The sequence below is a fragment of the Schistocerca americana genome, chromosome 2, assembly GCF_021461395.2.
Source record: "Schistocerca americana isolate TAMUIC-IGC-003095 chromosome 2, iqSchAmer2.1, whole genome shotgun sequence".
In the NCBI taxonomy this organism is placed as follows: Eukaryota; Metazoa; Arthropoda; class Insecta; order Orthoptera; family Acrididae; genus Schistocerca; species Schistocerca americana.
In genome coordinates, this window is record NC_060120.1 from 957,532,484 (window position 1) to 957,554,330 (window position 21,847).

General features: G+C 44.3%; 1 protein-coding gene across 1 annotated transcript in view; it reads right to left on the reverse strand.

Moving 5' to 3' along the window:
* LOC124595409 overlaps window positions 1-21,847 on the reverse strand; it is a 121,505-nt gene that overhangs the window by 28,889 nt on the left and 70,769 nt on the right. The window contains exon 2 of the mRNA XM_047134138.1: window positions 8,888-8,988. Within this exon, the coding sequence (XP_046990094.1) occupies window positions 8,888-8,972 (85 nt within the window). The 5' untranslated portion in view covers window positions 8,973-8,988. The remainder of the gene's footprint in view (window positions 1-8,887; window positions 8,989-21,847) is intronic.

Here is a 21,847-nt window from a genome sequence, read left to right on the forward strand (position 1 = left end):
AATGTTTCATTACTTGCATCAATCATTCATGTACCATCAAAGCTTGTAAATTAGACTACAGTTTTTAAATAACTCGTAAGTTGCCACTAAAATAGCTTCTCCCCGGACGATTAATACATATCCCAGTTGCACGTGTGTATGTTCTGCAGTTAGCAACAAAGCGTCTAAAGTGCTGTAATTGAAATGCTTACTTCGTTCACTCCGCCGAAAAGATGTTTGTCTGACGTCAGCTTACCGTCCTTGAGTGGTTTCATTCCGTAACCGGCACGAATTGCTTAACCACGCATGAGACGGAACAAATAGAGCGAAGCAATTTGTTAGTCAAATTCTCTGACAGGGAAGCTAACGCGATGGCCAACACCCGTGACTCTGACATCTTCCTTTATTACCTTCAGACTAGAAGACTCACGTAACAGCCTCCGCGGTCAGTTGTGTTGTAGGGTAAGAGTCCTGGAGACAACCTTGTCCATGGAAAGCGCACAGCTTACGACACCGAGACATGAATTTATTTTCATTGCCGTCAGTGCTGCCGTTCCCTCTGTAATCAACGGAGGAAATAATTTAATTTTAACTGTTCGAACTTTATAATATTTTGTGTAGTTCAGACATAAAATGCTCAAAACTCAAATTCGTTTATATCCCAGGCAATCATAACGCGTAGCCGAAGCGCGTGTCAGACCGCCAGGCTGCCGTTATATCAGAAATCCGACGCTTTACTATAAGTACCGACCCTTCCTTAAATAACTGTTGTTTATGTCTGCACGTCATCGATATTTGCAGTCTGACTGATGGCTTGGTTCAAATGGCTCTGAGCACTATGGGACTTAACAGCTGTGGTCATCAGTCCCCTAGAACTTAGAACTACTTAAACCTAACTAACCTAAGGACATCACACACGTCAATGCCCGAGGCAGGATTCGAACCTGCGACCGTAGCAGTCGCGTGGTTCCGGACTGCGCGCCTAGAACCGCGAGACCACCGCTCTGACTGATGTTTAACTCGGATATCGAAGGAGCAACGTCAGAGCAAACACCAATGTTAACACTGGCCAGACCACGACAAGCATTTTCATTTACTGTATTAACGAAACTAAACGTGAAAGTGCAGACACATGCCAGTTCTTGTCAGATAAATTTTTGTTGCGGAGAACCCGCACTTGGAGCCCTTTATTTGGAAATTAACACTGTGGTGCAGCCGTCCACTGCAGTGGACGGTTGTTAACGGTGGTTTCTTTGGCGTTCTTAATCAGTCCTGAGGCTGCAAATGCACGGAGAGTACAGCACCAGTGGGGAGTATCTGCAAGAGTGAACTGCGTGCATTTGCAGCCTCAGGACTGATTCAAAATGCCAAAGGAATGACTATTAACAGCTGCCCACTGCAGTGGACAAGTCCACTACAGTGTTAATTGACCTATAACTGCTTCTCAGCGTCACATACAGTTTCTCTCTTGAAACCAAAAGGAGTGTTGCCATATAGTAACCGCTACCTGTCAGGAACGCTTCCTTGCTATTCAGTCCACCGGACTAATCAGCACTTCTCAATTCATTTTTTTCGTCTACGGCATTCAGTTCCTGCTGGTCCTACATGAAACGTGTTGTGTGTAATGGTGTGGTTCATTGTTAAGTCAGAGACCTTACTTTCCTAGAAGTGACTGGCTCATGTTGCGTAACGCTCAGCACGCTGGCTTGAGGGACAGAGAGGTGAGCCAGACCCGGATCGAATGTGCCTGCGGCTTAACGACCGTGTCTTGTGCACTGCCAGCCTCCTTGTGTTCTTAGGCGGGTTAAGGTAAATTCTAGGCTGGTCCCAAATTTCCGCCTCATGAAATGCGACTCACAAACGGTTAAAATACGGTCACACACACGACAGAGTTTACAAGATTCGCATATGGGCCGCGCGGATTCTCTCCGCCATCCTCACGGCCCACCACTAACAAAAGACTACTTCACTTCCTTGGCGTATTTACTGTGGGATCCCTGGTACTAGCACACGTGGACTAGCTTTCATCAGGAATCTATATTCGACAGCGTGTTGTCTCCAATGCAGTAAGATGGACATCCATAAATATGGTGTAAGGGTCAACCAATATACTGCTTTCGCCTACTTATATCCATCCAAAACTTCACGAAAGTAAAATTACAGAAAAATTAGAGCTCACGCGGAATCTCACCAGCAATCGTTCTTCCCGCTGACCATTCCCGATTGGAACAGCAAAGTGGTACGCATCATAAGATGAGATGTAGATGTAAAGGTAAAACTGCATTCTCTGAGCAGCTGAGTAAAGATCTCTGCGTCTTTATTCTTGAACAGAACGCTGCGTCTTTTGTGTACATTACTCTGTTTAGGACAAGAAACGTTCTCAGAAAGTGGTATTGCCCGCCAACCTGGTGTACGCAACAGCGACATCTCAGACGCTATCGCTAGACACAAAACAGTGAAGACCTGTTTCCTAATGACCAGCCACTGTCAACACGTTCAACAACAGCAGCTGATGACCGCTATGTACGAATTGTGGCTTGAGTGCACTCTGATGAAAATGAGGCAGTATTGAGCGATCTCGTTTTGGTGACGACTGGAGATGCCGTACTGAATCCATACAGTACGCAGTCGCTTCCAGTCAATCAGTTTGGCCTTCAGGCGTCACTCACGAACAACAAGATCAACAGTAGAATCCTTCAGGCAGTATGGTGGGCGAATGAGGTGGGCGATGGAACACATGGTGCGCAACTTGGGTCAGTGGTGTCGGGTTCAGGATTTGTCTGACGCCTAATGATCGTCACAGAAGAGTATGGAGGCACCTTTTGAAGTATACAGTTCCATTAGGTTAGCAGGGAGGTGGGTTACTCACGTTTTTGGTTGCTGTCATAAGCAGATGCCTGATCTGTCCCAGAATTTTTTTTTTTTTTTTTTACGAATTCTTCTCCTGCACAAACCTCTTCATATCAAAATAGCACTTGCACCCTATGTCACTAGTTATTTGTTGAACGAATCCTAATCTCTGTCTTCCCCCAATAGTTTTACACTGTTCAGCTCCATCTGGCAGTAAAGAAGTTATTCCCTGATGTCTTAAAACAGGTCCCATTATCCTGCCTCTTCTCCTTTTCAGTGTTTTGGTATGTTCCATTGTTCGCCGATTATACGGAGAGCCTCCTCATTCCTTATGTTATCAGCCCACCTAATTTTCAACCTCCTTCTACGGCACCACACGTTAAATGTTCCGATTCTCTTCTTTTTCGGTTTTTCCACAGTCCACTGTGAGGCAATGGTTCGTGGACTGTAACATTCACAGAAATGGACTGATCTGACCAGTCCCTCCTCAATGGAACTCCGTTGGGATGAGTTAGAACGCCGACTTGGTTCCATACTCCAGCGTCTACTATCATTACCACCTCTGGCTACGGCTCCTGAGGACGAATGGGTCGCCATTCCTTCACAGTCATTGAGACACCTCACTGAAATTGCCTACAGCATTCAGGATGTCACAAAGGTGAAGTCTGGACGCAACACTAATAGGTCCCCGATGAAATAGTGTACACTGCTGGCCATTAAAAGTGCTACACCAAGAAGAAATGCAGACGATGAACGGGTATACATTGGACAAATACATTACACTAGAACTGACATGTGATTACATTTTCACGCAATTTGGGTGCATAGATCCTGAGAAATCAGTACCCAGAACAACCACCTCTGGCCGTAATAACGGCCTTAATACGGCTGGACATTGAGTCAAACGGAGCTCGGATGGCGTTTACAGGTACAGCTGTCCATGCGGCTTCAACACGGTACCAAAGTTCATCAAGAGTAATGACTGGCGTACTGTGACGAGGCAGTTGCTCGACCACCATTGAACAGACGTTTTCAATTGGGGAGCGATATGGAGAATGTGCTGGCCAGGGCAGCAGTCGAACATTTCCTGTATCCAGAAAGGCCCGTACGGGACCTGCAACATGATGTCGTGCATTATCCTGCTGAAATGTAGGGTTTCGCAGGGATTGAATGAAGGGTAGAGCCACGGGTCGTAACACATCTGAAATGTAACATCCACTGTTCAAAGTGCCGTCAATGCGAACAAGAGGTGACCGAGCCGTGTAATCAATGGCACCCCATACCATCACGCCAGGCGATACGCCAGTGTGGCGCTGACGAATAAAACGCTTCCAATGTGCGTTCACCGCGATGTCTCCAAACACGGATGCGACCATCATGATGCTGTAAACAGAACCTGGATTCATCCGAAAAAATGACGTTTTGGCTTTCGTGCACCCAGGTTCGTCGTGAGTACACCATCGCAGGCGCTCCTGTCTGTGATGGTGCGTCAAGGGTAACCGCAGCCATGGTCTCCGAGCAGATAGTCCATGCTGCTGGAAACGTCGTCGAACTGTTCGTGCAGATGGTTGTTGTCTTGCAAACGTCCCCATCTGTTGACTCAGGGATCGAGACGTGGCTGCACGATCCGTTACAGCCATGCGGGTAAGATGCCTGTCATCTCGACTGCTAGTGATACGAGGCCGCTGGGATCCAGCACGGCGTTCTGTATTACCCTCATGAACCCACTGCTAACAGTCATCATATCTCGACAAACGCGAGCAGCTATGTCGCGATACGATAAACCGAAATCGCGGTAGGCTACAATCCGACCTTTATCAAAGTCGGAAACGTGATAGTATGCGTTTTTCCTCCTTATACGAGGTATCGCGTCTCACCAGGCCACGCCGGTCAACTGCTGTTTGTGTACGAGAAATCGGCTGGAAACTTTCCACATGTCAGCACGTTGTAGGTGTCGCCACCGGCGCCAACCTTGTGTGAATGCTCTGAAAAGCTATCATTTGCATGTCACAGCATCTTCTTCTTGTCGGTTAAATTTCGCGTCTGTAGCACGTCATCTTCGTGGTATAGCAATTTTAATGGCCAGTACTGTAATTTGTAGCGACTATAGTACATTGCCTTTGCGTACTGCCCGTACCATTGTAAAGTCAATGTATACACAAATATCAGTATTGCACTCATTTACAGTGAGTAGCTTTTGAAATGAAATATGGCGTTTTTTCAAAAAAATATATTCTTTAGCTCTGCAAACTGAAACAAACTAAAAAAAATGGATAGCATTTCCATTTCGCTGATGACTCCTCTGCGTCCATGACATCACATGGACGATGGCTGTCAATAAAGTACTTACTGGACGACACAGCCGGAAATTTTCAGACGGTTTGGGTTCCACTTATCAGAGCACGTGTTTATAAAGGATAAATACATTCACAAAAATTTTAAAGTTGGGTTCTGAGGTAAACAGTAGGGCGCACGTGAAATAACTTGGCCTGTAGCAGCACAGCGGGTGTTAGGGAGGAGACCACATTAGTGGTGGGGGCTCTATTGTGAATGGTCACTGTCCAGTAGGTGAGTTACAGTTCGACAGATGAAGCCTAGGTACAAACGTGTAACTTGTAAGCTAAGCTAGTGGGTCTGCAAACAATAATATTAACAGGGTATGTTATTTCAACCAAGAAATCGCCAAATACATAAGTAAAAATTCAAAGTCAATAGTTTCTCCCTAGTGTACAAAAAAAAAAAGTAGTTGCATAAACAAAGGATCAAACAAAGCAAAACTGGTCTTAAAAAACAAAACAGATATAAAAATGTAGCGCAGCGAACGACGTTACTTAGTACGACACTTACAATCTCTATACATAAAAGGAAATGTCTGACTGACCCCTCATTGCGAAGCACAAATCGCTGAGGATCAAATTTGGAAAGGGTGTCTATCTTATGTGGTAGGTATCCCTTGAAAAGCGATTTTTAGAAATTCGACCTCTAAGGGGGTGAAATAGGGGATAAAAGGTCTTCTGAAAATGTGTTGCTATTAAGGCAATTTTGAAGCTGGAAGTACGAAAAATGGTATTTGATTTCTCGGTCAGTAACAAAAAAATACTTGTTTCAACATATTTGGAAATTCAATCCCTAAGGCGATGAAATAATACGTGAAAGGTTTTTAAAGAAATGGTTATTAAATAAGTACTACAGCATTTTCAAAGCTACATCTATGAAAATGTGGTATTTGACTTCTCCGCCATAAATAAAGAAATACGTATTTCAGTAATTTTGGAAATTCAACCCCCAAGGCGTGACACTGGGAATGAAAAATTTTATGAAAATATTTCATTATCTTGGTTCGAAATAAAGAAAAACGTGTTAAAGGCTGAAAGGTTCTATGGAAATATTGCTACAATAACTCAAAAGGCTGGATTAATAAAAACTTCAACTATCAATAGTGTTCTGGTCAGAACTACACTCGGAAAAGTCTATGCTTTATGGTCTTGATTAGAGTATACAGTCCACGCGAGCGAAGCAGTGGTTGCTCAGCTGGTGAAAAATAAAGAACATGTGTCACGTGGAAGTTATGTGTCAGTCCTCTGGCAACCTGTTCGCCTTTATTGCCTAAGTATAAAATTTTCTTCTCCTGTATCTCTCTAAAGTAATGTAGGCTTAGAAAGTACTTCTAGCTATGTTTGCCCATCTCCTTTTATTCTCGTTATTGTGGCATTGCAGTAGCTAGCGGTTCCTGCAGTCCTCTCAGGCACATTTTTAATGAGATTTTTGTTTCCTCATTTGCCTCTTTTAGCTGCACAGCCATGCTAGTTAATTAAGAGAGAGCAACGAAGACACCCAAAATGCGCTGGTCTGTAGGCTCAGGCAACTGAGGCGTCCATAGCTTCAGAACGATGGGATGCACTCGTCCAGTGTTCAGTATGAAAACGCATTTTTCGCCAGATCCATCTTACTTTGTGCAAGCCCTACCTGAGACTGATTTGTGACTAGTCACTAGTCCAGAGCAAAGCACGCAAGTCTCCTGCACTTTCTAATGTTAGACAGAAATATTTTGCCCCATTGTATTGTTGTCAGTGTGGCATCGCATATCAATACCACATCACAGGCGTCAAAGGTGTCAGCGGAACTGCAAGTTTCCATCAGACGCCGATAGCAATTGTGCAGGGTCCGGCGGAACCAACGATGCGCACCCACTGGACACGCCACAGTGGTTCTCGGCTACGAACCCCCTTTGAAGTAGTAATACAGAATGACTGTCACTCAGCCTTGTTGCGCTGGGAGACACTTCACCACGTGAAGCTATGCAGAGACAGCCCAGTCGCAGCTCCGACACCATCGTTCATTCTTAGTTCAGAGAGCTTAATTCTTGTTGACGTTGAGAGCTGGACTTTATTTCTTGCTGCGTCATCTTCAATGAGTCTACGTCACTGGGAGGAATATAGGTTAAGTAAATCTTCTGTTTATTGCATTAACTTGTTCACTTATCACTTCTGCTCCTGTCCACTTCCCTACAACGACAGTTGCCGCTGTGTAGCCCACGTCCCCTTACCGTTGTATACATAGTCACACACACAACAGTCGTATACCACCTTTCCCAGCGAGAAGCTCCGTGTGATTAGTGTTTATGTTTTATTGCAAATGCTCGATTAGATACGCAGACAATATACACTACTCATTTACACGTAAAAATCCGCTTTATCCGCCAATGTAGTGCATATTTGAGGCTACTGATTGTGACGAAGGAGAAGGCTTTATCCCATCAAATTTATGGTGTTATTCGTAAGAACTTCTTGGTGTTTCAGAAAACTACTGGGTGAAAACTGGAAGACATACAGAAAAGTGACACATAAAAGTGGGTGAAACCTCTTTCCAAGTTTCGATTCGTAGCACCTTGGCGGGAGGGGGGGCAGGTATGATAGGACACGATATATAATAGGAAAACGTGTGCGTTTTGTGTTCTTGAATGCGCTACGTGTGAGTCAGCTGCAACGTTTCAGCCATCGTTTCGTGCCATATAACAGGTGAGAGCTCAGAGAGACAGAACAGACAAAAGGTGGGACAACATATTCCGTGAGACTGGGTCCTTATGTTATGCGAAGCAAACAGGCGGATAAGGATCGTTTGCAGGGAAGTTAGACCGCGTGCGGGAATCGTTTCGTCACAAATAGACGACGCTCCTTATCAGAGAACCGCAGTCTACTGTCTGGCGCCTTCTACGCAAAAGTCTGCTTGTAGACCCAAGCCATTGCGGTTCTGACTGCTGCAGTGGCTTGCCGTGTCTACTGAAGGAAGCCAGTTCTAAACACTTGCTCTTCAGTGACGAAGCCATGTTCCATGTGCTCACACCAGACTGTGGAACACATTCGTGTTTCATCTCAAGTTAACGTCTTTCTTGCCATATCCTCTTCAACAGTATATGGACCATTCTTCTTTCGGAAAAACTGTGACTGGTTTCGTTTACCCGGAAATGCTGCTGCAGTGACTTATGCTACAATTATAGAAAGACAGTGGCACCTCATTTTGTAGTAAGACAGTGCTCCACCATATTTTCTGCCATTACCTCAATGCCGAACTGCCTCAGCATTGGATGGGGCGTACTTCCCATCATGAATCTTCTGTTCTTCAATGGCCCTCATGCTCACCTCGCTTGGAGCCATGAGAGTTCTACTTATGTCAAAGATCGTGTGTTCCTGCCTTTGGGAGAAATTCAAGGAAGCTAATATGGTAGCTGATATGGACCATGACGTATTGGGACGTTTATGGCAAGAATTTGATTCTCGTATTGACATTTGCTGCGTCGCAAATAATGCCCATATTGAGCACCTGAACTGTGAGCTGAAAACTTGGAGAGATGCCATCCACTGACGTATGTCTATTTTCCGTATGTAGCTTCTACGCAGTCGTCTCCTGAAACACTGGTTGTACTTGCAAATAACCCTGTATTAATCTTGGGCTTCGGCTTCCTACACAATTATCCTTCTGCTATGTATCAACGAGCGCACTGTCAGAAGTTTGTACAAAAACACATGTCTTGTTGGAATACAGACGTGATACGACTTACCAGCGGGCAGGCAGACCAGCAGAAGCACAAGTAGCGAACTCCCACATTGGGCGAGAAGCTGCGATGGGAGCAGTGACCTGGCCATGTTGGCGGAATTCTCTCTGAAACAAAGCAATAAAATTCAGTTAACCGTCATGGGGAGCCAGGTGGTCACATTAGACAAGAAATGGGGAGGTTCTCTGCAGAATCGGCGAGGAGAGGCATGTGTGCAAAGCATTGACAAGAAGAAGGGAAGGGAAGACAGGAGATGTGTTAACACATCGAGAAATAACCTCAATGGTACTAGAGGGAAGTGTACAGAGCAAAAATTGTAGGGGAAGACAGGGGTTTGAATATATCCAACAAATAATTGAGGATGTTAGGTGCAACAGTACCCTGACATGAAAAGGTCGACACAGGAAGGGGATTCGTGGTGGACCACGTCAAATCAGTCAGAAAGCTATTAATACACCCACCTGACCCGGCAAATATAAGGAGCTTTCAAGAAACGACACGTGTCGTCAGTGCCCCTCACCGCATATCAGACATCTACCAGCATTCCCTAACAACAACTCAAGATCTGATATGTCCTGAATTTTTATTTTTGCCTATGCATAACACCTAATTCTTCCCCATCTCCTTCTTCATATCAGCCCATACGAATCTTGAACACACTACCCAGTTACTATTCAAAGCCACTCTGCATAAAAGAGGGGATTAGACTCCACTATCACGGGATGTCCCAGCTTCCATATGTTCAACAACGAACTATTACTCGTGGCATATTGTCAACACTGTCAACGTTCCACCAGCTCCAACATAATCGCGTATACAAACAGTGATCCAATAGTGTCAAATGTTCTTTATTCCAGTCTCTGATTACAACATCAATTCTTTAGACGATGACCGGCTTCTGTCCGTAATGACCATCCTCAGATCTTTTTTACATCATGTCCTAAAGTGATAAGGCCATAATGGCATCGTCAAAACATATAAATATAATCAGCACAGCATCGTCACATAGATCTAAAATATGGTGTAGAATAGGCCACATTATTGCAATAATCACTGTGTGGACGATGTGGCCTATTCTACACCTTATTTTAGATCTATGTGACGATGCTGTGCTGATATTATTTATATGTTTTGACGATGCCATTGTGGTCTTATCACTTTAGGACATGGTGTGAAAAAGATCTGAGGATGTTCAGTACGGACTGAAACCGGTCATCGTCTAAAGAATTGATACTGTGATCAGAGACTGGAATAAAAAACATTTGACTGTCAACGTTTATTTCAGCCCTTCATCTCCTCTGCTAATCTTACTCTTTTACGCTCATCTCTCTGACGATCAGCTTCTTCTCCAACGTTCACTCCTTCTGTGTTGCTGCCATACATTCCTTTAGATATCGTTGTGGTGTAGAGAGCCTTATGGGTATAACTGCAGATATAGCTATCATAGGTACCGTAACATGTACCCATTTTATTTTGTTGTTTTTCTCTGCGTTAGAACCAATCTTCCCACAAATACGTCACATAATTTACTACGTGATGTTTTCTGCTCGGTCATACACAACTAAGTCGACTGCTCGTCTCAGCATAAATTAATCGTTTTGCATCCGTGTGTCCACTCTTCAACACCTAACCTGATGCACAGGGAAAAATAAGCATTAATGGCTTGCTTGCCATATGTTCTTGTAGATGATATCCAACCTAAAAACATTCTACTACTAATAGCTATAATTATTAGTCTGCAAATGAGGTACATATTGATGTAACGTCGTTCAATATATTGTCACCAATAGAAATATCTGTGCTAATACCCCCTATCATCCCGCATATTGTCACATTACTGTTGTCTTTGTTTTGCACAACATAGCTTACATTGTTTGGTGTAATCAAGTCAATTGCAGTTCACATCCAGCTTTCTGAAGAAGCTATCTCAGATAATAATACTTCATTTTCTTGGTTCAAATGGTTCAAATGGCTCTGAGCACTATGGGACTCAACTGCTGTGGTCATAAGTCCCCTAGAACTTAGAACTACTTAAACCTAACTAACCTAAGGACAGCACACAACACCCAGCCATCACGAGGCAGAGAAAATCCCTGACCCCGCCGGGAATCGAACCCGGGAACCCGGGCGTGGGAAGCGAGAACGCTACCGCACGACCACGAGATGCGGGCCTTCATTTTCTTCTGTGCCGCCTTATCTTTAATGTTCCCATCACACGGGATTAAGACTTCGATTAAGAGGCATGACCTTCAATCTGACTGGTATTATTCTTACGATTATTATTATTATTATAACTATTTACTGTTCATGTACTACACTTATAAGGGGTGATCAAAGGGTTTCCATTCGAAAGTCTTACAGTCCAGAATCGGTATACCAATCAGGCAAAATCGCCATGAGCACAGAGGCAATCATTGTACCGGCGCACGAGGTTGGATATACCACTTTGGTAAAATACCTTGTTATGCTGCCTAATGAAGTCCGTGGCAGTCTGCTGCACATTCTCGTTCGGCAGGCACCGTCGACCCTTCAAGGTCCTTAGTAAGCGACCGAAGACGTGATAATCGCATGGGGAGAGTTCAGTACTATAGGGCTTATGTTCAAGTATCTCCCACTTCAACTGGCGTAACTTCTGTGTCGTGACATTTACAATATCGAGATGTATGTTATCACGAAGCAGCAGCTCTTCTTGTCGCAGTTATCCCTTTCTGCAGGCCGTAATTGCTCTATTGTTGTGCAGTACCGTTCCCCAGCGATGGAGACACCAGGTTCTTAGAAGAATTGGGCCACGGTATTCAAAGAACAGGATGAGCATCACCTTTCCAGCAGATGGCTAGCTCTTGAACTTATTGGGACAGTGGGACTATGGATGACACAACTGCATCGTCGACGATTTCGCCTCCGGTTCCCAATCGTGACACCAACTAACGTCGCCTGCTAATAAAAAACCCAAGATCGATCGATGTCTTCTGTCGACCGCGATCAGCGCGCGCACCATTCCATAGCGGTGGTTAGCGACAAACATGCTGCCATGTATACACTGTTCATCCCACTGTAGATGACTACGGCATTTGTCCTTCAGCAGCCATGAAGAGAATAACAGAAAGTTAGTCGTATTTGGACGCATTTGGTAATAATGTCGCCATAGTTCACATTCCAACGTACACCGTACACACGTCCAAACGATACGATTGCCACACTAATTTCTTGCCTACATGTCGGTGATTATATACCCGCATCGGAGTCGCGCTAGGTTGCAAATACGGTGGAGAAACGCATTCAAACGGAAATATTTTGGTCGCCTCTAATATTATGGCTCTACCTTGCTGAGGAAGAAAACGATGTGTGTGGCCGTGGAGGACCTAACCACGTCAGGCGAAATAAAAAGCAAGATATAACGTACAGGGACCTTGCTGAGGAGGAGAAATATGTGTGTGGCCGTGGAGGACCTAACCATGTCAGGCGAAATAAATTCATAGATAAAAAAGCAAGATATAACGTACAGATAATCAAGTCTCAAGCGAATGCTGCACCTTCTAAATTTCCAGTATCGTATTATTTCCTAGAGTGTGTTTCGACTGATGTTATCAAATTACTTTCGCAATAGCGTATGGGAATTAGAACGCTTTTATTTATCACTAAACATTGCAAATGATTGTAAATCGCAACAGACCGGACAAAATTGTCATCACAATGCATGTCCTGCAGTCATGCGTGGTCGCACAACGCTTGTCTATCTTTTAATGACGTATAACCTGGAAGGAATTGATTAAGGAACCAGAACCCACACACATCGCCTGGGAAGTAATTTAGATATTACTGATGAGCCACAATTAGGCTACCTGCACAAGGGTGAGACGAGAGACAGGAGAGCCAGGAGAAAGCTAAGCAGACTCAGTTACGAGCCGAAGGCTACAAATAATCGAATGACCGACATCAACCGTTCTATGTGACTATAATCGCATGAAAAAAAAAAAAAAAAGAAAACGGCACGGCAAAAAACTGAAAATTAAAATAGCGTTTGAACCAGAAACAGCTAAGTACTTCTTACTGCGGCAGCAGATGAAGATGAAAACATCTGGTGACAAATATAAACACAGTCTGAAACCTTTGTTTCCAAAAGAGTGAAAGAGTGCGAAAAGTTTTTTCGGATACTAATGGAAATACTCAACGATTTCTTAACCACGGCACCACATTATTCTGTCGCCTTAAAGGCCGAGATCATACACAATTCTGTCATAGTCATCGCATATGTACACTCCTGGAAATGGAAAAAAGAACACATTGACATCAGTGTGTCAGACCCACCATACTTGCTCCGGACACTGCGAGAGGGCTGTACAAGCAATGATCACACGCACGGCACAGCGGACACACCAGGAACCGCGGTGTTGGCCGTCGAATGGCGCTAGCTGCGCAGCATTTGTGCACCGCCGCCGTCAGTGTCAGCCAGTTTGCCGTGGCATACGGAGCTCCATCGCAGTCTTTAACACTGGTAGCATGCCGCGACAGCGTGGACGTGAACCGTATGTGCAGTTGACGGACTTTGAGCGAGGGCGTATAGTGGGCATGCGGGAGGCCGGGTGGACGTACCGCCGAATTGCTCAACACGTGGGGCGTGAGGTCTCCACAGTACATCGATGTTGTCGCCAGTGGTCGGCGGAAGGTGCACGTGCCCGTCGACCTGGGACCGGACCGCAGCGACGCACGGATGCACGCCAAGACCGTAGGATCCTATGCAGTGCCGTAGGGGACCGCACCGCCACTTCCCAGCAAATTAGGGACACTGTTGCTCCTGGGGTATCGGCGAGGACCATTCGCAACCGTCTCCATGAAGCTGGGCTACGGTCCCGCACACCGTTAGGCCGTCTTCCGCTCACGCCCCAACATCGTGCAGCCCGCCTCCAGTGGTGTCGCGACAGGCGTGAATGGAGGGACGAATGGAGACGTGTCGTCTTCAGCGATGAGAGTCGCTTCTGCCTTGGTGCCAATGATGGTCGTATGCGTGTTTGGCGCCGTGTAGATGAGCGCCACAATCAGGACTGCATACGACCGAGGCACACAGGGCCAACACCCGGCATCATGGTGTGGGGAGCGATCTCCTACACTGGCCGTACACCACTGGTGATCGTCGAGGGGACACTGAATAGTGCACGGTACATCCAAACCGTCATCGAACCCATCGTTCTACCATTCCTAGACCGGCAAGGGAACTTGCTGTTCCAACGGGACAATGCACGTCCGCATGTATCCCGTGCCACCCAACGTGCTCTAGAAGGTGTAAGTCAACTACCCTGGCCAGCAAGATCTCCGGATCTGTCCCCCATTGAGCATGTTTGGGACTGGATGAAGCGTCGTCTCACGCGGTCTGCACGTCCAGCACGAACGCTGGTCCAACTGAGGCGCCAGGTGGAAATGGCATGGCAAGCCGTTCCACAGGACTACATCCAGCATCTCTACGATCGTCTCCATGGGAGAATAGCAGCCTGCATTGCTGCGAAAGGTGGATATACACTGTACTAGTGCCGACATTGTGCATGCTCTGTTGCCTGTGTCTATGTGCCTGTGGTTCTGTCAGTGTGATCATGTGATGTATCTGACCCCAGGAATGTGTCAATAAAGTTTCCCCTTCCTGGGACAATGAATTCACGGTGTTCTTATTTCAATTTCCAGGAGTGTATATTGTCACGCTGAGAGTGTTGTACATCGTTTCAGTTATGTGTCTTCCTAGGTGTTCAATTTGGTTATTTTATCCCGAGTTTTCATGTTACCACTGTTTGGACACTATTTGTCAGGCTGAAATGAGTAACCACTGTGCTGATACAGGTGAGGGAAACCCCTACCGAGCGAGGTGGCGCAATGGTTAGCACACTGGACTCCCATTCGAGAGGACGACGGTTCAAATCCGCGTCCGGCCATCCTGATTTAGGTTTTCCGTGATTTTCCTAAATCGCTTCAGGCAAATGCTAGGGTGGTTTCAAAATGTTCAAACCTATGTGAATTTCTAAGGGACCAAACTGCTGAGGTCATTGGTCCCTAACCTTACACATTACTTATACTTACGCTAAGAACAACACACACACGCACACACACACACACACACACACACACACCCAGGGTGGTTTCTTTGAAAGTGCACGCCCGATTTCCTTCTCCATCCTTCCCTAATCCGATGGGACAATGACCTCGCTGTTTGGTCTCCTATCCCAAATCAACCAACCATCCACAACCCTCTAAGTTTGATATTGTGCCTCGCTGCAGTACCGTGCCAAGGGTAGCTAATATACGGCTCAGGGAGTCAATTCAGCTCATGCCTGTTGCAGCTCTGATGCGAGAATTGTAAAACAACGGTTTGCGCAGCAATGGAAACAGCTAGTTGTAACTAATTGATTTGTACAGTTGCTTTAATTTGTACTCATGCAAGGTGATTAAACCTATCCAAACTCCTTTTTTCCGTTTTCTCTATGAGTCCGCCAGTCGCTAAGTACATCGATTTATTCGGACAAGAACTTAAGGCCGACGACCTTGTACCACACCAGTTTACGGTGGGCGCTCGTAGTTCCGCGTTATAGAGGCGATAAGATTGCTCCGAGAGAAATTAACGAGCCGCGTTGAAACCCAGCGTGGAGTAACATTGCAACACAACCACTGATACACCGGCAGACAAAGAAACATAGACATCTAAACACAAGTGACTTCAGTTAAAAGTTATCATGTTAAGTCACCAAACTACAGTACTTATGTAATAAAGCGTTAAAAAAGAATCAGAGCGTTTTTTCTTTTCACAGATTGCAGAAAAGTTCTCGGATGAAGGCAGCTTCACTAAAGAGCTTACCAGAATCGATTGCCCCAATCGTGAAAGGGCTGGCTGGCACTGGTTGATTCCAGCTAACGCTAGACGCTGCGCGCTCTTTAGCGGACTTGGCACTTAAAACTGTTAATCCTGCCTATGAGCTCATAAGCGCTCACTAATTAACGATTTCAGATAACTGGCCATGCTGCCGATCCTTACCTTATTTATTCCTCCCACTTCATATGAAACGTCATACAAAAATTGCCTTGGAGCACCCTTCGTTACAGAATCAAACTGACTCCGTTGAGTGAATTTAAGAAGATATCGGAACCACGTTTACCTCGTCTTTCATTTCCTATACGAGTTACCAGCACAGGCTGTTATAGTGCTCTGGTTGCTTTTCGCAACGATGCGGCAGTGGGTCACTGGTGTTGTTAGCCGGAAATGTTAGGAAAGGCACACTAGTTCCGGTATTTTCCCCATAAACAAGAGAAACCTCCAGAACACTTGGTCGGAACCGGAGGCATTGGACTTAGGGTCAGATGTGTCCAACAGGCACAATATCACGCTGTCGTCGTCATTTTTTATTTATTTTCGTGAATATACACACGAGGGACATTCCATAACTCTTGGCAACGATGGTATATATTGTGATAATGCGACAAGGAAATCCCACGATATGTACTGAACCGGTAAGGCGGTGTGTATCTGAATGCCAACATAAAACAGGATTTCAGTACAGGAGGTAAAAATTGAAATGTAACATGCTCATTGGAACTCTGTGTACATTTATTGCGCACGAGTACAAATGGAACAAAAATGAATCAAAATCTTCTACTGACTTTCAAAATAATCCACCAGTGCATCCACACAGCGTTGCCAACGATGGGATAGGCGACGAATGCTATTGTCATTGCCATCAATGTGTGCTGCCTGTCGCCGAAATGTCGTGAGGATTTTCGACCTCTTTGCAAAGTCCTTCCCATGCACTGGTTTCTTCTGCTGTGGAACAAGGTCGAAGTCGCATAGACTGAGATTCCGTGATTCGGGTGGGTGGGAGAGCTTTCTCCACCCCCACCGCAGTTCCTGATGACGCCTGCACTATGGGCTGTAGCGTTATCATGGAGTATAATTGCATTACACAGCAGTGCCAGACGTTTTCGCAGAAGTGTATATCGCAGGTGGTACAGCAGAAAGTTACGCTAGTATTTGTCATTGACGGTGAGGCCGTCCCTAACAGGGTGACTCCAGATTACCGTGGCTCTCATACGACAGAATGAGCATGACTATGGGTCTGTCACCTACAACTTGCCGTAGTTACGCTTGGCACTGAGTAGCGTTTCTGACAGCGAATAGGGCTATTTTCACGTATTCTCGCTGTTCCATTCTGCTTATATCCGTCTTGCAGCATGGCCAAGCTCACACACAATGTTGCAGGTGATGGTACCAAGATATCCCGATCGCAGTTGTCGGTTGATTGTAGTACTGTTTGCCGCGGGCTTTCGAATATGTTTATTGCGATTACGATGATGTCATATGTTCGCACGATGTATCGTAGTTGCCATGAGTGACCTATCCCTTCTTTTAGTTCAGCTAGTGTCATAAAGCTCTTTTCTCCTCAATTTCTGTAGCGCCACATTTCAGAAACTATTATCTTCATGTAACTATTACATACCATTCACGTTTCTCCTTCACTGAAAAACAGTACTTAGTACGTTGAAATTAAGCGAAAATGTTAAAGTGCTTCTTATTTCTGAGTATAAAGAACTAAATTACAACTGTATAATGTTTATAACACTACCTTTTAATTTACCATGTTGTACTCAAAAAGCGTTTAAAAACTATCGTAAAAATTCAAAAAGTAGAAAAAGCTACAAAACTGTACCATCACCATTTCAGAATAAAATTCGTTCACCAGTTGCACAGACATTTTTATTTCTCTCTACTGGTTTCAACAGATTAATCTGTCATCTTCAGAAGCTAAATACTAATTTCTTCACTGTAAACTGTCAGTCCGAAAATGTGTGTTTATAACAATCACATCCAATACGAGTATATACAGTTTTGGACATGTAATGGCAGTATGCTTCCGTGAAGATGCTGACATTCGATAAACCAATTCTAAGCATCTGAAGATGACAGATTAATCAGGTGAAGACGGTAAAGCGAAATAAAAATATTTGTGCAACTGGCGTCTCAATTTTATTCCGAAATATATACTAGACTCGATGAGAAAGTAACAGCAAGGACTAGAATAGCTCACCACTGTCATTACAAGCAGTTGAACTCAACAGTAGGTAACCAAGACTATCAAATGAAGTACAGTAGTATCTCACTTCATATTTAATTTTTAACGACGGTCACATTTTGAATGTCTTCAAAAAAAAAAAAGAAAAAATTTATTAGCAGGATAAAGGAGAAGTGTACAAATTTTTGGGATCTTATATACGTGTAACAATATATATATTTTTATAGCGGTGCGTCAGTATTTGTCATTTGTTACGAAACAGCTATATCATTAAAGAAAAATTATGTCAATCAGTTTATATTAATCTTTTGTAGGTCATGATTCGTCTGCTAAAGTCATCTTATGCAATCTTATCGGAACCGGTTATAGCCGATCATTTACAATACGGGCTCAGGAATGTGACCATGCAATTTCTTACGTGATAGCGCTCTGAAAGAACTTCCAGCGAATAAGAAACGGAGAAATCGGATTCAGAAGCACATTTCGTACACCAGGGCGACTACGAAAGTTTCACTCGCCTCGCGCTAAGTTTTTGTTGAACTTTCGCGAAAAGCCACCTTTCCCTCACGCGCTTGCACTGTTTCTGCAAGTCTTTTTTCATTCATTGTTTGCTGACATTCATCAACTGTCTGTTGATACAAACAGGAGCACCTGCGGTAAACCAGGCAAATGTTGCGTAGCCGTCTCTATTACAAACTTCCAGCAGCAGAAGTCAGACTGTCGAAAGGAATTACTTGGGAAGAATGAAACATGCATACGATATTTGCCGAAGCTGTCAATGAAAAATGCTGCTTCTATAATTGCAGTAAATGATATTGCGACGCTCAATTTCAATCCTGCGTTAACATCTGGAAGTTATTGAGTATGGAGGTACGTCTTTGTTAACCTCTAAATCAATTCGAGAAAGTGTACACAGAGCTGCTACATTTTCGTCGGAGATGTAAATGTAATTTCGACATTATAAGCACATTTCTGATTTGTCTACACTTGAAAATGGTCACAGAGGCTTAGGCCAGCTGACTGGGTAAAAGATGTACGTTATTTTCTAATTATTAGAACAAAGTGAAGGAAAATTTATTTCACTAAATAGCTTTATACAGCTGCTGACCCTAGTCACGTGATAAAAACCGGCAAAATGCATGCTTATTTTATTGACATATTTTTACCTTTTTTCGTGATTTGTAATTAGTGTTTATACATTATTACGAAACTCTTTGTGAATTACTGTCACATCTGAAGAATGTAGTTAATGTGTCAAAATCAGCGATATGAATGTTTGTAGCAATTAGTGGCTATCGCGACATTATAAGTTATTGCACAAACATACACAGGTTGAATCACCTACAACTTGCACCGTAAATATTGTGGTTTCAACAGAAAAGATTCGTAGTCAGAAGATCGTAATGTTAGCAAATCAACAGACTGTAATAATACTAAGAAACTGTAATTTTGTGCAGATATACACTTTTTTAAATGTAACAGTTCCAATTGACATTAACAAACTAAAAGAACAGTCAATCAGAACGTCAGCGGTATTTGTTGCAGGGTTCTATTGCAGGTCGTTTACGAGGTATCATATTTTGGAATGTTTCCGCACCGAAACTTGTACAATACCTGTGGTAGCACACAAAAAGGAACAACACAAGTGCATACATTAGGGATCTGGATTCTGACCATTAACGATACAACTGACCATCACAGGTTGTGTTGAAAATGACCACCGGCATCGGCAATACACGCTTCCAGTCTGGTATGGAATGACTGCTACACAGTTGGCAGAATGTCAGCGGAGATATCCGAGCATTCTGCAGTAATACGTCGTGGTATTTCATCGGGTGTAACTGATATGTCCTTGTATACAGCGTCTTTCAGCTTCCCCCACAGAAAAAAGTCTACTGGCGTCAAATTTGGGGAACGAGTCGGCCACTTTACTGGTCCGCTGCGTCCTGTCCAACGATTTAGAAACAATTCGTGAAGACATGCTGTAGTACTTCTTGCAATATGGGCTGGACATCCATCATGTTGACACCACAGGCTCCTCCTAGTCTGCAGAGGAACGTCTTTCTACATCCGTGGAAGACGGTCTGTTACGAGGTTGCGATACCTGTGCGCGTTCTGTTTCCGGAGTATGAAGAACAGACCTGTGAGCTGGTAGTTCACTATCCCACACCACACTACATGGACGCCAGCGTTCCACTAGATGAAGCCAACGGGGATCATCAACAGACCTATAACGCACGTTTCGGCGGTTTAAGTGGTCATGACTGGTAAATGTGGCTTCATCGCTAAACAAGATACATGATACCTCTGGAGTATCATCATACATATGGAGAAGTTAACACAATTCTCATAATCGTTTCCATGCAGCTCGTGATAGAGACAGATGTGATAGGGATGGAACCTATGTCGATGTCAAATGCGTAGGACACTTGCTGCCTCATGCCGCATTCTCGTGCGATTACTTGGGGCTATCGTGAGGATCAACTGCAACAGCAGCAAGAACATTAAGATCGCGCCTCTTCTGTCGTCACTTATTTCCTTCTGTTACGTTGTCTACGTGTTACTCTACCACTTTCACGTAACTGGTTGGAGAGGTTGATAAAGAACTGCTGAGACAGATGAGGTCTATTGGGATATCTTGCTGGATACACCGTACATGAACGAATTGGTTCTTACTACACTTCATACACCATGAGCCTGTCGACTATTCTGCATTAGTAAATCACATCGTCCACTCACTACCTACCGCTTACGCTGTTACACACTGACTTGGCGGAGGAACACACAAGTACACTGTAATCAAACATGACGACATCGTACTTAGGAACCACGCAGGCTGAATGCCACAAAGATGTGTCGGTGTGGAAACTTTCCAAAATATGGTATCGCGCAAAGGACTCACACTAGAATCCTGCAATAAACACCACTGACATTCTGACTGACCCTTCTTATAGTTTGTTAATATCAGTAGGAATTGTTTCATTTAAAAAATTGTATGTTTGTACAAGAAGTACAGATTCTAAGTACGATTACAATTTGTTGATTGTCTAACAGTGTGATCCCCTAAATCATTTATGTGGAAACCACACATCAATAGCACTTTCCATTTCCGCAATATCTGCGGTGCAAGTTTTAGGTGATTCACCCTGTTTAAGGTCGCATGTTTCCATTTCACAATTTATCACCTATTAAAGAATCCCGAAATTTGCCAGATGAAACTTAGGAAGAACATGGAATACCTATATCAGGACGGCAAGGTGGAGATTTATGCCTAGGACCTTCCGAATGCAAGCTTAGTCATTTTGAAACACACATCATTTCGTTCTTCTCTGGTGCGCAAAGAAGTTACTTTAAAACGTAAACTGCCAGTACTACACTATCGATACATTTCTCACTACCAGTCAAAAATGGCTCGAAATGGCTCTGAGCACTATGCGACTTAACTTCTGAGGTCATCAGTCGCCTAGAACTTAGAACTAATTAAACCTAACTAACCTAAGGACATCACACACACCCATGCCCGAGGCAGGATTCGAACCTGCGACCGCAGCTGTCCCGCGGTTCCGGACTGAGCGCCTAGAACCGCTAGACCACCGCGGCCGGCTCAAAAATGGCTCTGAGCACTATGGGACTTAACTTCTAAGGTCATCAGTCTCCTAGAACTTAGAACTACTTAAACCTAACTAACCTAAGGACATCACACACATCCATACCGAGGCAGGATTTGAACCTGCAACCGTAGCGCTCGAGCGGTTCCAGACTGAAGCGCCTAGAGCCACTCGGCCACAGCTACCTGCTTGGAAGAGTAAGAAAGTCCTCCACTTTGATGTTCATATCCGAAGTCAGTAATACAGGCTGCATTTCTTATCAGTCCGTTTACTATATATGTTTCGGTTTCGGTTTGTAGGTTTCATTTCTGGTAAAT